This window comes from Ciconia boyciana, chromosome 2, assembly GCF_034638445.1.
Source record: "Ciconia boyciana chromosome 2, ASM3463844v1, whole genome shotgun sequence".
Taxonomy (NCBI): Eukaryota; Metazoa; Chordata; class Aves; order Ciconiiformes; family Ciconiidae; genus Ciconia; species Ciconia boyciana.
The window spans coordinates 44,823,516-44,841,514 of record NC_132935.1 but is presented as its reverse complement, the minus strand read 5'-3'; the positions used below and the strand labels follow the sequence as shown (position 1 = coordinate 44,841,514).

The window sequence follows — 17,999 nt, the reverse complement described above, 5'->3', positions numbered from 1 at the left end:
GGAAAGAGGAGGAAGACAAAACCAAAAAACCCATAACTCGACATCCTTAATCCTAAATAAGCACATGCTAATCTAAGACCTGCTCTGCAGTAAAATAAATACACCCAGGAAAGGATGAACAAAACTGTAGTCTGGGTTGATAATCCAGAGAAAAAACTAAGGGGAAAAATATACCACCAGTTATACTACAACATGCTGAGCCTTTGGCTCCATTGCCTTTACATCAGTATGGATATCCAGTCATGCACCTTGACTTCAACAGCATAAAACCTGTGTGAAACACACTGTACCTTCAGAAAATTTTGCAATACAGGTCCCTCTTTCAATATCAGTCTCAAGTGTTGGTTTCATTTCATTAGCTCGAGCCATAAATGCCTGGTTTAAGCTCTTCTCAGGTCTCTATATAGACTCTGGAAAAAGGCTTCTCCAGAGGGCAATTCATCCCACTTAAAACTAGATCTATCTGATAAACAGGGTGAGCCATCCCCTGGGAAAGGCCTTGCCCAGTCTAGATGCCTAACTTTCAGATGACCGACATGAGAAAAGAGGGCAGTATTTTAACGAGGAAGATTTTTAGCAGATTTCATATACTAGCTCCTAGAAGATCCACATATTGATCTGCATATTAATTTGCTTCTACAGATATTTAGCAGAGCCTTTGCTGCCATATAGCTGATCTGTATGGCATATAGATGTTACATCATACGACACCTCACTAAGGAGGCCTGAACCTTCAACCCTCTTTTTTTAATAACTTTTTGTGTAAGTGATTTGGTATGATTTCATTGTTCTTTCACACACAGTATTCTAAGAAATTTTTGTAGTATGAATAATAGTGCCCATATTTTATCTGTCAGAGATGAAAAAACTACATATATGAATCTGTGTAATCCACTCGATGGTTTCTCGACCTTAGGCACCCCCAGAGTGCATTACAAATCTACACGATGCCCTTAGGTGTTGGATTTTGCATTTGGCTCACTGACTTAGCTGCAAGATTTGCAAAAAATCCATGTATGCAGAGAACTCCTATTGGTTACACATATTACAAGCTCAACAGCATAAATTAATCCTTCCAAGGTATCTTATGTGTACTAAATTGGCTCAGGTTCTGATTGTTTTGGATGAAAGCATATGACTAACTTGAGCTTTTTGTTAAAAAAAAAAATACCCATTTTTGGCTAAGCACCTTTTTGGCAATCCATCATTGCAAACATGAAAGACATAGAAATACAAAGATCTGCATTTTAGGGGGAATGTTAAAATTCTACCATACACATCTTAAACACAGTGGATATTCTTGATCTTCTGAAAGCTACAATGCTATGAGCATCAGGAATACTGGATGCTAAGCACCTGCTGTAGTTGAATATATTATGAGTTCTGTGTTATTTCTCTGTTTATGAATAGAGGATAACATGAATATCATATTAAAGGTCAGAATCACAAGGGTGTAAGCGTTCCCTTGGAAATGGTGCCTATATAACAGACATCAGGGATGGATGTAGTGTGGACGAATATGCATAATTTATTTCTAAGAAGACACAATCAAGAGTTTCTTAATTCATATTTGTGAACGGCAGTTCCTACCATTCATGTTGTTTCAGGAAAATTGAATAAATGACAAACGTTTGAAAACCCTTCACACACAATTGTTTTTATCAACCAAAATCTTCACTAGGTTTGCTTCTGATCTTTCTCATTTATTTGTCAAGCTTCAAGTTTACCTCCAGTAGCTACTGTGAGAGTGTTTAGGACAAGATGAATTTCCAGTGTTTAATTCCCCTTAGACAAAGCTACAGCTGTTTCTTACACAAGCATAATTAATAGATTTTTAGAACAGAAGATCCAATTAGATCATCTAGTATGCCCTCCTGTGCAACACTGGTCACAGAACTTCACCTACCTCTTCAGCTTTAATCCTGTAATTTGTCTGACTATTGTGCATCTTCCAGTCAAGTTAAGGAAAACATGGTAAGACGGTAAGTTGACTGCTGTATTCTTGCTCACTAAGTACCATCTTTTTCTAGTAACATGATGTTATAAAATGTTTTTCTAGTAACATGATGTTATGAGGCTGGCACAACAGCTATTAAACACGTTGGGTTTTCACCACAACTGTGAAAGGTAGCCCAACTCAGATGTTAGCAGACCACAGTCAGGACCAGTGCAGAGGTACTACTGCCACCTGCCACCTGCAGATATGCTCTGGGAAATGAGAGCACAAGAATCCCACTGGACTGTAACTACCACAGTTTACAGCAGTAAATCAAAAGCTGCTGCATCAGTGTCAGGACAGGAGGCCCACAAATCTGCCTGGAAGCATATTGCTCATGCTAGAAAGTTTCTCCTCTGTGAAAGACTGATGCATTAGCTTGTCCTTATCGTATCTTTTTCTGTACACAAGCGGCCACTCACCCAGATTTCCTCTACAATTCCCATCATTTTAAAATAAGTGAATAGATGAGATTCAACTTTAAGTAAAATCATTCCTGACGCCTTCCACTCTGATTACAGGAAGATGAAAAAACACAGTTATTGCTTCTTTCCTAGGAAGTACAAATTGCTCTCCATAGGCCGGGAAGAGATTTTTCAACTCCAGCAGAATATACTCTTGCTTTTGCTGGTGACTTTATAAACTACTGGTTTTGAGTTTTAACTGGAATCTATTAGTTTGCAAGAGCCAGTTTAAAGATTTACCATTTACCAGCAATTCCTCTTCTTTTCTACCTTACAGTGCTTAACAGTAAAAATTAAAATAAAACCACAAAAACAACTTCACAAGTGGTAGATTTTTCAAGTACTTACACATGATTTGTTAAGTATTTGATAATGGACACTGGGAATTTAACTACTATGAAAAGAATATATTTATGGCTTTGTAACATTCATGGCATGTCAAATTCACCTTTGTCTTAAAAAGTTTCTATTTCTCTCTTTTGCTTATGTACATGCACACATAGTCGTACGTTAGCACAGATTTGTCAAGCTGTAGTTTGTCAAATGGTAAACCTATAATTTAGCTTCTCTATTACTCATCTCATAAATTCAATGTCTAATAGTTTTGTTGCTATTTATCAATGGCCTGCTTGTTGTCATGGAACACTGATTCAGCTGTCAAGGTTATTTGGTAATCTGAGGCTCATAAAACAGGAGAAGCTCTTTTTGTTATGAGCCCAAAGACAATACATGTTTTTTTTTCCCAATTCAACTGTACTTAAATTTTATGAATAATAAATAATTTTAGTACTATCTATAATGAACAGATTTTTTTATTATTATTTTTTTAGTCAATGACTCTGTTATCAAAACCAGTCTTGTGTCAGTTAATCATAGTGTGAGCCAAAAGGTTAAAATCTAAGACCTGGTTGCATGTGTTGGAAAAAAAACCATGACAAATCTTTCATATGTATTTCATACCTAAATACTTTTTTTGGGGAATTTACTGGGTCCTTCTCTTTCCTTTATTTCTGCTTAGAATATATCTTGGATGGTGTGGGCAGACACTGGTTGTATACAGGCAGAACAGTGCATTGGCTCCCTACCACAAAGCAATGTCTCAGAAGAAAGAGAGAGGTTTTAAGCAGTCCTAACCACATACAGCTTTTCCTACTGCTAAAAATTGTCATGCTCATCTTTTTTTTGTAATTGGTTCATCTAAGTGATGTGTTTGTCAAGCCTTTAACTTGAACTTTAACCACTTTATAGCCAGCAAGGATTTTTTGTTGTTAATCTGTTGGCAAGACTTCCAGATCTCTGGGGATTTTTGTCTTATTCACAGCAGCCTGCAGATTGGTAAAGCATGATAACAGAGCAAAGAATTGCCATAGTGGGTAAAACCAGGGGTATGTTCAGCCTGACAACTGGTGTTTACTAATGCCTGTAGTGTGTGTCATGCAAAATAACAACAGAACACACTGCATCTCATGTACACTCCTCAGCTTCAAGAGAGAAAATAAATGTCTTTGGATATCAAGACATGTACATTTATTGTCTAATGCTATTATTTAAGGAGACCACTCCTCATGTGACTTTGTGCAAGAATAATGAATGGAACATTTTAGTTTGTGGAGAAAATAATTTTCAATTCTTAGCCTGAATTGCCTCTTGATTGTTTGATTAACTATACTACAAAAGTAAGCGTTAGACTATTGAATTACAGTTAAAGGAGACATCGTCTTCTGATCTGCAGAACCATTTAACTTCACACCAGTAGTTACAAGGAGAAGGTTAGTTTAACTAGTCCTTAATCATATTGTGATTAAAGATGTTGCCAGATGCTTTAGGCCTTGATCAGGTTTTTTTCACAAACTTGCAGATGCCCTAAGGCACTCGAAGTCAAATACTACATTTTCCTTACAGGAGGGAAAAGTTGGTATTCGAAGATTCAGGGACACTTGCCACTTACAGATGAACCAGTAGCTTACAAATGCCTGTCATGGTTGGGCTTTCTTTTAAGAATTTTAAGACTGTACTGAATCAGAGGTACCTAAAAGGAATAGAAATTCTGAATGTCCCCCCACCTTAGTCCTCTTCTATGTCAACTTGTTCTCTAAGAAACAGATGAGCTGGCTTCTGTCTAACTCTCTAGCACAACGGCTTCCAAAGTTTTAGGCTATAGCTGGAAGTATCTCATCCCCCAAAACCACACAAAAATCCTGAGCTCCTCATAAGCTGATGAGGGACAGGAGAAATTACTAGCAATGGGTACAGAAAGGGGATGATCTGCTCCTAGGATGGATCGCATGTCAGTTGAAATGACATTGATCTTATTGTTTACATCAACCATGAATGCCAGAGATTCATGAAAGGAGCTGGAATTTTGGAGTCCAAAGAAAGAGAGCGTTGGTAGTCTGATCATTGCAATTGAAAATCCAAATAAGTGCTGATAATTACAGCAACTTCAGATGGACAACAGTGGTTGGGGAGGAAGGTGGAGAGTGACTATGACTTAATTGTTTGCTTTGTCTTCAGCTTAAGACAGTCAGATTTATGTTCTGTTTCCTTAACTAACCCTTGTTGTTTGCAAAGAGTGCACATAAATTTTATAGCTCAGTGGAAGTGAGAGTGATAGTATTCTCAGCTCAGGTTGCTCTAAAAGTGAGAACAGACAGAAAGAAGGTTTCAATACACTGTCTTATAGCCAGAAATTGGAGTCTCCACAGAAAGACTGAAAATTCACATCGTCAGGTCTGCAAGGACTAAGGTGATGTTTCAAATGCCATGAAATTACTTACTGAATATGAAAGAATTCACATATTCTAACTATATACAAGGACAAATCCTAGATTCAGAAAACTAGATAGAAGCTACTTTTAAAAGACATGGATTAGTCATAGATTTTACGCATAGAGAGAGAAGAATGTTTTCTAAAAGGAAGAAAGTAAATTACATCACTTTGGACCATCGATACTGGAATATAAATTCTACAAGGTTTATGCCCTTGGAAAAATGGCAACTAAACAGTAATTCCATTTACTGCATTCCATTCTAAAATCCATATAGGTGCTAGATGGAAAACTAAGCAAAGTCTCTCAAAGGACATAAAGAAAATGGCTTGTGTATTAAATAAGGACTTCTTGATCGATCTCTTATTTTATTTTTTTTTAACAAAGACATTTGATGAAATGTTATTCATCAGTGAGAATGGCAGTTCAAGAGAAGGCTCTAATGACTTCACCCCACCTCTGTACCCTTCAACTCTCATTCTTAGAAAGATCTGTAAGTTTTACAAACCCTTCTATCTTGTCTGCTGTATAGACTACATACATTCTCAGGATTTCTACAACACTGCATTCTGATGCTTCATCCTGAAATATACTTCCCATTTCTAAACATTTTTCTACTCAGTGGGATATGAAAGTATGCTTACAGATGTTTTATATGTCCATGAATTTCTCCATGAATAGTGGAACATGCTGGAACATGGGTTAAATGAAATGACCATTCTACCCATTTAAAAAAGTAAAAGTGAGAGAGAGTTGTGAATTATCAGGGGTGGGGAAATTGCACATGTCCAGAAGCAACTGCTTGCTTTACAAGTTATAGGTGGCAACAATGACTAGCTGAAGAACTTCAAGGACTAAGACTGTGCAACTGAGAAAATTGTAATCAAGGGTTGAGCTACAGTTCATTGACAGTCTAAGATTGAGTTAAACCAGAAAAAAAAGTTTTCTTTCTAATTCTTTTAAATAATTCTTATAAGTACTAAAATATATTCAAACATTATGCCAATGAAAACTTATGGCTTTATGTGAAAATATTAAAATGACCATTTGTTAACAGAAATCTGATGTGAATTTTTACAGATGAAATTTTGCAGGCTAGTCCTGGAAAGGACTGCTGAGTTCTCATCACTGACAAGAAGCTAAACATATATTTGCCCTGATTACTAATCTGGAATCAGAGTTATTGACATTAATGTTTTCTTGTATTTTGTAAAGTAAGCTGAGCCATAATAACTTTTAGACAATCTAATCTACAACATTTGGACTCCATGACACAGTGTGTTTTATTTCACAGATTCAGCCTGGGTGGTGAAAAATAATCTGGAAAATAGCTCCAGCTGGGAATTCCTGAAAAATTATTTCTGAGAGAATTCATCAGTAAAAGTAATTTCCTTCCATCAACATTTTTAAGCATTAAAATTAGAAGAACTTAAACCAATAAAATGTGTTGAAAAAAATTGCTCATCATTTAGACTCAGTGATTTGTCTGTAATAGAAGCTCAGAACTAGCATCACTTACTCCAATGATAATTGAAGAAAATCTGACTGTTTCTTTTTTTAAAATATCACACACAACAAAAAAAAAAAAGCATTTCACCCCTTTCTAACAAACCCATACACTTGGCTTACCAGTTGTATCTGTGAAAGGGACAGGGGCTTTTCCTATGCATTGTAGCAATCATTCCAGAGTTAAAGGGCCTTCTACAAATAGAAAAGTTTACTGCCATACACGGGCAAGGTTCTTTTTCCAAAATGCCAGAGCTGTGAGAAGTTTAGTCCAGGGCTGAACCAAGATGAAAGGAATGCACATGGGGTATAGATGGGAAGAAAGATAAAAGAGAAATTCATATTTATGAACACTAATATAGAGCAAAATAAGCTCAGTAACTTGGGGGTATTAAAGTGTCTGTCTATATACACAAATTAAAGGTTTAGCTAGGAAAAAAGGAATAGAACTGGACAGATAATAATGTGGAGAAAATATGGTATCATAACTAAAAGCTGGCTGGAGCATGATATTAAAAGATATATTTTATTTAAAAAAGACATATAAGAAAAGCAAAGGAGCTGCCATAGCCTTGTTGATGAAAGAGGATTTATTAGCCCCTATAAGAAGAGGCTGGGGAGAGATGGGTAATGGTGTTGAGTCATTATGTACTGAGCTTGGAGATGTTTCAGACAGTAAACTAAATGTTATAGGCCACCTGACCAAAAAGAACAACTGGACTGTGAAATGATTGAGCAAATAAAAAGAAGCACGTAAAAAGAGTGGAGCAATGGTAAGTCAGCAATAACATAGGAAAAGGCATGCAGTTATGGTGAAATCTACCCATGCCTCAAGCTCATTATGATGCCTGAGGCTAAAGGACAACGATTTCAGGCTGCAATAGGCTCATGAAAAGCCTTTTTTTTTAAAACCTCTTTTTCTTTTTCTTTTTTTTTTTTTAACTCTAGTTTACTATTTTAGCAGGTTCTCCCCACAGGAAAGGTAACTCAGAGAAGGACAGCACAGATTCAAATTCTCTTTTCTGGTTTCCTTGTTTTCAGTTTACAAGCTTGTAGGATCATAAGCATATTCAGATCTTATAAAAAATAACACACATAAACCCTCTAATCGAAATACTATGTTAATGAAATGGATGACTTCTTCATGGTGTCATTCTATAGCTCATAGATCAAGAACTCTATATGGCTAGAGTTGTATATTTGGATCCTTTTTTAACAGGTATGTTATTTTTAGTAAAAGCCAGGTTGGAGGAAACTTAATTTTTATTGCGTGGAGCTCAAGAAGTTCTTAAACTCAGTAATATGAATGACTGCTCAAGATCTGGGCCAAATCCAGCCTCCCTAGCCTCTTTTTCATTTATTCACTCAATCTGTCCAGGTTCAGTAGGTCAATAAATTCCAGTGGGACCCAAGCCAAGAATTTGGCTTAGAATGGATTAAGTTTCTAGGCAAATCTACTGATCATCCACACAACCTTTGCATCCAGAAAGCCTTGCATGTGAGTAGTCAGCCTGCTAACACCAGTAAATGTGTAAATAAAAAGCATACTGGTAAGTACAGGCTGGTTAGAGAAGATGCAAATAAGATAAGCTTTTTTTTTAAAAAAAAACAGACAATGGGACTGTAAGCAATTCATTGTCAGGAGCCAGTACCTCCCTTTAATGTAGCAGGAGGTCCCATGGCTGCATTCTTTTCCTTTCCTTGCTATCTCCAGGCTGTCCACAGTCTGTTTCAGCTTGCTTTTGCTTGGCTGAATCCACTCTTGACATCAGTCAGACAGAGCAATTCAGCCAGCCATAATATTTAACTCATGATTGATATATATGAGGCAGAAGTCATCGGTTGGCATTTCAGTCTCTATATAGCTTGCGGTCATCTACAGAGAAAAGATCTGCCATAAGAGGGAACAACCATTTGGGGCTATAATGTTCTGATGCATTCTGTCACCCAGCAGAAGGCATTAAGGCATATGCAACTCTAAATTTCTATGTAGGGTTGGGAGGATAACATTTACTGTGTGCTGATGAACACAGAAGTTGTGATGAGGAAGACAACGACTCCTGTAATATATTAAATAACGTACAAGTTTTAGTTTAAGGCAAGGAACATTCTAAGATGCAACAAGCTCTTAAGTAGAAAAAAACTGCAAATAACTATCTGCCAGTCTAGCAGCCACAATTAAAGTGATGTGGATTTGACATATATTACAAAACTATTGCAGAAAAGCATACATTGAAACTAATTAATCATTTTTTAATATATATTAAATGGAGGCTTTAAGTAGAAAAATTGTAAAACCACAATCAAATAATATAAAAAAGAGAAAAGACACACTGAGACTGAAGGTGTTGGCTAGAAATGAACACAGTAGACATTAAAAGAGGCCTATAATATGCTAGAAACTCATCTAACGCATTTGTTATTGAAGAAAGATATAAAAGTCACCTATAAAGAAAAGGCACATAAAGTATCAACTAAAGCAAACTAAAATGGAAATCTGAACATGAAATACAACTTTTAAATGTTCTAAATAAATCCAGGAGGAAAAGATAGAGCTCACAGCGCATAGACCAAGAGGTTTTAATCTCTACAGGAATTAGGCAAATAATTCATCGTAATTAACAACTCCAACCAAAGGTGTCTCAAAAGGAGTATGAGATACACTTCCTATTTCAACCATTTTAATGATTATTCAGAACAGTTCGCTAAATAGTTAAGTCAAATAACTGTCAACCTCAGCGTTTACCTGCAAAACGTTAAAGTCATTACTTGTGGTCACCCAGAACTATATGATATTATTTCTCTTCACAGAAACAACGTCAATGTTTTTAAGAGTGGAAGTTCTTATTACCTTTTATAATCTCATTCAAAGAACGATATTTTAATGGAAAAAAACCCTTTTATTTTATGTTCTCTATACACGAGTTCCAAACATTTTACACAAGCCTTAACCCACTCACATGAATGTTTGAAAGTAGGAAACTTGAGGTGGGAAATGTTTGAATTTTGAATTTCTTTCTGTGTTTATTTGTTTCTTGTTGAGCATTTCTTGTTTACTGGTTTAATAGTACTGAAAGAACAACCTGTTTCTGAAGTATGAAATCATATGGGAGTACAAAAAAGGCAAAAAGTCTGAGGTCCATCAACTCATCAGGGCTGTAGGAAAGGGAGAGGAGGCGAGGAGAAGAGGGAGAGGCAGAGTGAAGGGAGAGGAGGAATTACAGCACTGTAGATTTCACAATTTGATGGCTAATTAGAGGGGGACTGGAAGATGAAGGAGGAAACAACAGAGGAATTTATACATGACAGACCTATAAATTTGTTTGCTATTAAAGTTTACATGAATGCTTGTTTTGCTAGTTATGATGAGAATGGTTGACATACAGGATATAATAATAAGGATAGGTGAATTCCAGCACTATTATTTTATTAGTTCTGCCACCAGCATATCCTTACCTTTGCCTCACAGTAAACTGCACCATGTACTGATTGTTCAGTGTTTGTTTATGCTTGACTATTCAATGTTTTCTATCAAACATCAATTGCAAAATCATTTTTCCTTAGAATAAAACAGATTTCCACAGATTCTTTGAGGGGAGTACTGACTAGCACGCTAGCCTGAATTCCTTAAGAACCTAACAGTGTTGTCAGAAAAGAATAAGAAATGAACAAGATTTATTGGGAATTTAAGAAAGTATGATTGATGACAACATGACAGCCTTGATTATACCAGAAATCATGGAGTAAGAGGCAGAGATTCATATTTTCAAAGCCCCATAAGCATTTCAATTTTTTCAATGGCTAGGGCAGGGAGGAAGTTCCTTTCCCAAGCTAGAGAGCAAGCAGTAGATACTCTTAACTCATCATTCTGTTACCAGACCTGGGGAATAGGTGCTCTTAAGATTAATACCCATTGTTTAACTGAAGATCAGTTATCAACAGAAACAGCGTGACACAGATCTTTGTCTCAGGTGAAATGCCTAATCTAGATGTATAATGGAATTATACATATATTTGAATGACAAGTAGGCACAACTCTGTCCCAGCTGGTTACCGTCATAGGGAACACCGGGGACGAGAGCTGGGAATGTATGCTGTCAACACCCAATCTTCAATTGCAATAAAAGACTTTTTGTCAAACTCAGACATGTCTGCACAAAACCAGGATAAATATCCTGGCAGTAGATACAACTATTGACCATCTTAATTTAGCATTTACTACTAAGTCTATTTGGACTCAGGGACACACTTTGCTTCAGCAGAGCACATTAAGGACTGCGAGGGTCCCACACTTTCTGCCAGTGGCAGACAGATGAGTCACCAGGAAACACAAGAGTCCACATCAGTTCTATTCCAAATGTGCTTATTCAGGATTATGACAAATGTGCTTTTTCCCAACAGTTTCCAGAAAATCTCGAGTCTACGACCAGCTCCTGTGGAAACAGAAGCCAAGCCCAAAGGACAAACCAGACAGTTTTTCCAGATGCAGGCTAGGAACAGCTTTCTCAGTCTCTGTCTCACTTTTAAGCAGTGCTATGAGGTAAGAGTACTGTGAAGGTGATAGCTACACAAATCAATCATAATGTCAATTCTTACTGAGAAACATCTTTGAGCCTTTTTGTGCGATTTTGTTTCATATGCCCACTTCTTCCACCAAGTACTGCTTTCACCTCTTTCTCAGGTCATCTGCCAGACTTCTGCTTTCTTTTCATACAAATACTTCTTAAAAACCTGCTTATTTTGTGAAACTCACAAAAAGAGTTACCAATGAATCATTCATTTTTAAGTGCAGCTAGGCATGCACAGTCCTTTTCTTTCATGCTATGAACTTTTCCTGACTGGCCAAATAATCTGCCTATCAAACTGTCTACCAGCATTCCATTACTGTCTGAAACAAGAATTCAGATATAATTAGATACATATCATCTACCAGCACTTAGAGGAAACCAGCAAAATATTCAGGATTGTAGAACAAGTAATAACTACTTGTTAGTTAAGTTAGCAAAATGTTTTTTAGTATGCTGTCAATACTGTTATTTATATTGACATGCCTCTTAAACATTTTCGATAAAGTTAAGGAATCAATTTTAGTAACATAAACCTTCTGAAATGGTACCTTCAGTACCATTGACTGCAGGGTTGCTTTGCTGGTTTCTCACCCTCTTAACCAAGAGACAGCAACAAAGGGTGATATGTCCAGTTACTTCTTCTATCAAGAGACATCCAGACAGCTCTGCTCTGTTACTTCTCTCTCTGCCAAAACATTCAAGATACTCATATCTCTATACATTCACACGGAACAGTTCAACTATCTGAATATCTAAAAAGTCTCACAACATCTGGAACAAGAGTTCCAGATAAAAAGTAACTTTCCTTATTTTTGGAGAAATGGTCCTTTTGAAGAAATGATCCACCACTACAGAGAGTAAGGGGAAGTGTAATTATTCCCACCAAAGAACAGGACTGTTCTCCATGAATTGAAACACCAGTGCCTCGTGGAGTCTTTATTAATTATTAGTGACAGAAGCCAGAAAGACTTGGTTTCACCTGTATCTAACCCAGAAAAGGTACCCTTTCTATTCAGATATGGACTTAGCCAGACTGATCTATGCTTTTGTAATCCATCCCATGCTTGGATCGATCCAATTTGCTCTTCCTTGGTCTGACCCAGATGCCACTCCATAACCTACAGATGGTTCATCGTACTGTATCCCATCTGTTAAATAGAACACAGTAATGAGAATACATCACACCAATATTCCTCACTTCCCTTTGGTTTTCATTCTAATCCTGAACACAGCTGAAGGTCCTGGTCCTTTCAGTGGCCCATGACTAAATCATCTAAGAGAAGACCTCTTCTTTCTGCTTCTTGCAGAAGATGGATACAACAGAGATTTTATGCCCGAAAGGCGTCAGATTCAAATTTGAATGTATGGGACAGAGATCTCCTGGCTTCAGCAATTCACTTCTACCACATATTGTGTTTTGCTATGTTTAAGTTGTGATAAAAGATTCACCTCTTCCTGTGGGTAGTTTAACTACTAATGAAATCACCACAGCACTACATTCCTAAATGAAAAATTAAACCATGTTGTTCATAAGTAAATAATTAAGACTGGAAGGAGAAACAGTTCTGTTTTGAAGGACATGTTAAGTTTAGCATATTATGCTTCAACACTATGGCATACACAGTAGATATAGCAAAAAAAAAAAAGTCTTATAAATCTGAATTAATAACACAACAGTATTAATAAAATTCATGTGTAAAGAAAATTATTTATATGATTTGGGAATTTGGAATTCCTTAAGGCATATTATTACATGAAATCCGTGTGAGTTTGACACTTAAATAGGAGTTGTGTATGGGTGGTCAGTATCTGGAAGAAAAGTACTGTCCTCTGAAAACTCAGTGTAGCACAAGAGAATTTCTAGTTATTTTACTGAACAGGAAAAATTAAAACCCAATTTGGCCCTTAAGGTGACATTCTTCTGAAAATATGCTTTTTATGCAGAAAAGTGGTCCTATTTCTCAGGAAAAGAGGGGTGATAACAAAACTATTAGCCAGATTTCTGGATGAAATCTTGGCTTTCTTGAAATCAATAGATTTTTTGGCACTGAATTCCATTAAGCAAGAACACAATCCCTGAAATTTAGAAGAGAGAAATTTTCATGCATTATTGGATCTAATTGGTGATTGCAACTCTTTGTTTTGCTTTTCATTTATTTCATTCTCTACTTTTGTGAAACACAACTTGCAGAATAACAAAAGGCTAACAAATGCTCTAGAACCAATCAATGTTACGAAACTAATAACAATACAATATGAGCATGTAAGCTTATGTAGTGCCTTTCATGTAGAAGTATCCCAAGGCACTTTGTAACAGAAACTCAATAAGGAGTGCAAAAGTGCTTTGTCAGATAGGATAAGCCAGGGGAAAAGGGGAAATTAATTAAGCATGGATTTAAATTTCTCAGCCAACACAGCATTTAGAACCTTGGTCAGAAAAGACAGTGGTTCCAATATCTGTATCCAGGGAACACAACAGACTATTGCAGTCTTTAATTCTTGAGGAATGTTCAATAGTTTTTCCACATTAATATGGGTATGAGTAATAGGAATGCAGTTTGTAGGTTACATTTCCAAAAGGCAATCCCTGCCTGTCTTCCCCTAGTTTTTCATAAACAGATACATAAAAGTTGATCACCTGGCTTGTATGCCAGTAAAGTGACTTGACTAAATATGGAATTTAGTACTGTAGAAATTACAAATACCAAGTTAAGAACTGGGCAATGGCTTTGTTGGCTGTTTAGCTCACTGTTTTAAACCAAAGTATGTTTCTTTATGGAGGTAGTCCACACCTCTGGCAGAGAGAGTAATCTGTTACACAGTATTTCCTAAGATAGTATGTATTTTACAGGGAAAAGCAAAATTGCTTGGGAAAAGCTATCATAATTGATAATGCATAAATTACAGCTTCCCTGATGTTGCAGAAACTTGCACATCCTCTATTTTTCAAACATTTTTCTCTTAGGAACACATGGACCATCCTCATTTTTGGATGACTGCCTCTTCGGATTAATGCATCCTTCTGGTGCATAAATTAGGGATGCACAGAGGAAAAAGGAGAAGCACTAAATCTCAGGAAACTGAAGCCATACAGAAAAATGAGGTTCACAGTGGAGCTGAATGAGTGACTCACCATGAATAAATTATCCAAAAAGTTAGCCTCCACTTCTGTTTGTGGAAGCATCTATAAGAAGCTTATACTTTCCTTAGTTTTATTATAAAACAAAACCTTAAAATATTGTATGTCTGCACTGCAGATAACTTCCTGTAAATATTTCATGTGCTATCTTAAGAGAGAGTGGCATTTTGATTGATCAAATAAATCACATAATGATGTTTCTGTTCCCTAGGTGGATGAACCCACAAGAACATACTTCAAATGCCTGCCTTGGTTAAGAAAGCAGCTCAGTAGCATATGATGAAAAGTGAGTGTAGGCAAAATAAACTAATTTAAGAAACACTCTTAAGAGTTTTTGCAAAAAATGTTTTCAGTATTTGTATCACAGCTGCGGTCCATTGTAATTTTCATTAATAACTTTAGGAATTTGCAGCAGCTACCTGTAAATATTTTCCTTGGGGAACATGAAGAATGAACTTGTCCCAGGGAAAACTTGAATTTGATGGTATGTGTTCTTTTTTGAAGATTTGGTCCTGAATAATATACCAGTCTTTCCAGGGTTTGTTCTAAGGTCTTGGACCAGTTATTAGGAGTTGATACACACATTATTAAGATTAAAGTAGTCATGTTAAAATTTTACTAGATTATTGGTGCAGAATTTATGGTTTTGAATGGACTGCCATGCTTTATGCAAATTTGAAAAGTACTCTCTGTTACTTCAATAAAATATGGAACCTTAGCAGGTACTTGAGGAAGAATGAACCATTAGTGCATTTAGAATTAATGTAGTATACAGAGACTATCAGTTTTATAAAAGCCATCTAACAAAACCTTATAAAGGTCAATATCTCTTAGAATATTCAGATGTTAAAATACTATAATATTTATTACAGGAAAAAGAAGACTGAAGACTGATCAGAAACTATACTCTTTTGTTGTGTGCCCTGACACAGGCTAGAGATAAAGACAGCATACCAGAATCCTGCCCACTTTGCATTACTTTTGATTATGCTTGCATAATTAATGCTACGATTTTGCTTTTCTTTTTGGTATATTGAAAAAGTGAATCTGCATCAAGTACCCTTTGTCAGATCTATGCTAGATCTCTACATAATGCATCATTTGCTGGATTCTCTATTTTATAGCAATACCATTGGTATGAATTTATCAATATAATCAGAAGATAAAACTGAAAAAATAAACAACATGTGTTCTTACCTGAGCTCTTGAGCTATAGAGTCCACTTGAACTGTTAATAAAAGCAGGAAAGAATGAATTAGTTTACACTTCCAGACTTGTGCTTTCTGCAACCTTGCACCTGCCTATCTGTGATGATAGAGGAGCGGCTATCAAAACACAGGTGATAATTCCAGGCTAACCACAGGATTGTACATACTAGAGGCAAGCTTTAACTGAACATATAATTCTCACAGTTATTTTAGGATGCATAAAACCTGGAGTATGATCTTCAGTGGAACAAAAAGAAAAATAATAAGAAAAATAAAAGTGAAAGAGAAGGCACTTGTTTTTGTTGAAAATAGAATTACAAATCTCTGCTTTTTCTGAATTTTAATTCAATCTGGGAGTGACAAAGGCTGATGTTTACAAATACCTGCCCACACGAGGATATATAGCGTATTGACAAAGCCAACAGGTGGTTCTAAGGATTACTTATTTTGCACAGGCAACTTTTGTTGTTTCACTTCTGGGAAAATATTCCTGATCTATTAATACCTGTAGATATGTATGCATGTGTATAAAAAATATAAAGAAAGAAAATCCATAAGTTTTAAAAATGTCTTATTAGCTTTTTGAGTGAAAAGGGTATGGCTCCCTTACTAAATACAATTAAAGTCTGCTAAGCCAGCCAGACTGTTTTAACTCACAGTCCTGACCAACAGAGAAGACATGTACTAGTGCTGAGGTGTGAATAACTTCCCTATTCAATAAGTTTGTTCAAGTCCTCTGTTCTGGTACTTTTGAAGTATATATGAGTTTTACATTAATTTCAGAGAACATTACTGAGGGATGCATCAAAGATTTGATATGACAATGCTTTTGTTTTTTAGAAAGGCTTGTCTGTATTTATCCTTTTGTGGCACTCCCACCCACTTCCTCTGCCTTTTCCTAAGTGAAGTCTAGCACTTTTCACCTCTTTGGCCACTTGAAACTAGAGAACAGCCAAACCACACTTCAATTTTTCATTCTGACCACAACTTGAAGCTGAAGGCACAATATTAACAATCTAGAACTACTGAGTTGTGACAATGAATCAAACTAGTCTGTTTTGCACAATCCTGAGAGTGCACAATTCACATTAAAATCAGAGTGAAGGATGGGTGCTTTGCACCTCTGAAAACAGTCATAAGCAAAAATGCTCACAGGACAGACAAAACTTTGACATTTGTTTTTAAGTATCTCCATTTTTTACTCATTATCAAGAGTCACAAAAAGTGTTATGAATTAAAATAAAAAGTTATTTTCCTGGAAGGGCTGTGTTGCTAGTCAATCATGTTTTCCAGATGTTGAGATCATTAAGGGCCTGTTTATCTCTCAGTACTGCATTTCCATCTGTTCCTTACAAAAAGAGAGGAATATCTGGGAAGTACAACTATGTCATAACTTTGCAAAATTAAACACGAGCACCAGTACTTAAAAAAAGCACAGGCTTCTTCTCTGCTGCATACACCTGCACCTTTTGATTAAAGTAAATTTACTTCTAGACCATTTACAGATAATTATTAGCAATAGACTGAAAAACATTCAGTTGGCTGAGACAAAGTTTTGTACATTATTTTGAAAGCATCCATTCAATATTGTCTAGCTCTACTCCCTATGGAAAATCTTTGTTTGCATAATAAAAAGCATAACCTTTATTTTCTTTGAGAAATAGCTCAAATAGCATACAGTAGATTTTTTTTCTGCTTTTCTTTAAACCATAGCTAATAACATCATGCCTCTTAATGCCAGTAGTCTGTGTCCTGCCTTGATTAAAAAAGCAGCCCTAAGGAAGCTACACACTCTCTTACTGCACATTAGGGACTGTGCACAGGAACTATCATATTTCATGGTGTGCTGGGCACAGGGTCGTGGAACGTGCTTGCTAACTCACCCTTGGTTCCTTTTGAGCGTGTGCGCAGCTTTTTATTTTCCCCATCTGCATCCATCTGTAATATTAACACAAAGTCTTTAATTCATTCCTTTTGCCATTGAGAAAAAAAGTCTCCAATGCTTTTTTTGCACATTTCCAAAGGCTAGACAGTAATAGAAAGAAGAATAATCATGCCTTATTAATCTTGTCAAGAGATAAAAAGCCATCTGTGAATATCTAGTAAATACCTAGGAGATACCTTTAATGATACAGATTTGTTTAATAAAGTGATGGTTATGAGTGACTCTGTAAGGTTTAACGACAAGGTCTACAGGTGTTAGCTGAAGGCACAAGGCTAGAAACAGCAATGCTGTATGAGTGCTTCTTTCAGCATCCACCTCCTGGAAGAAAAGGTCCCAGAAAGCCCCAGTGCCTACAGACACTCTGCATCATTGTAACTGAAGCATATCTTAATAGCTGCATTGGAA

The 17,999-nt window shown here is 36.3% G+C and overlaps 1 protein-coding gene across 2 annotated transcripts in view; it reads right to left on the bottom strand.

Moving 5' to 3' along the window:
• The window catches only part of ST18 (ST18 C2H2C-type zinc finger transcription factor), a 168,409-nt gene that overhangs the window by 50,187 nt on the left and 100,223 nt on the right, over positions 1-17,999 (bottom strand). For both annotated transcript variants that reach the window (XM_072851273.1, XM_072851274.1), the window contains exons 4-5: positions 17,533-17,587; positions 15,639-15,669 (exon numbers count right to left, since the gene is read on the bottom strand). In XM_072851273.1, coding sequence (XP_072707374.1) covers positions 15,639-15,669; positions 17,533-17,587 — 86 coding nt within the window. The remainder of the gene's footprint in view (positions 1-15,638; positions 15,670-17,532; positions 17,588-17,999) is intronic.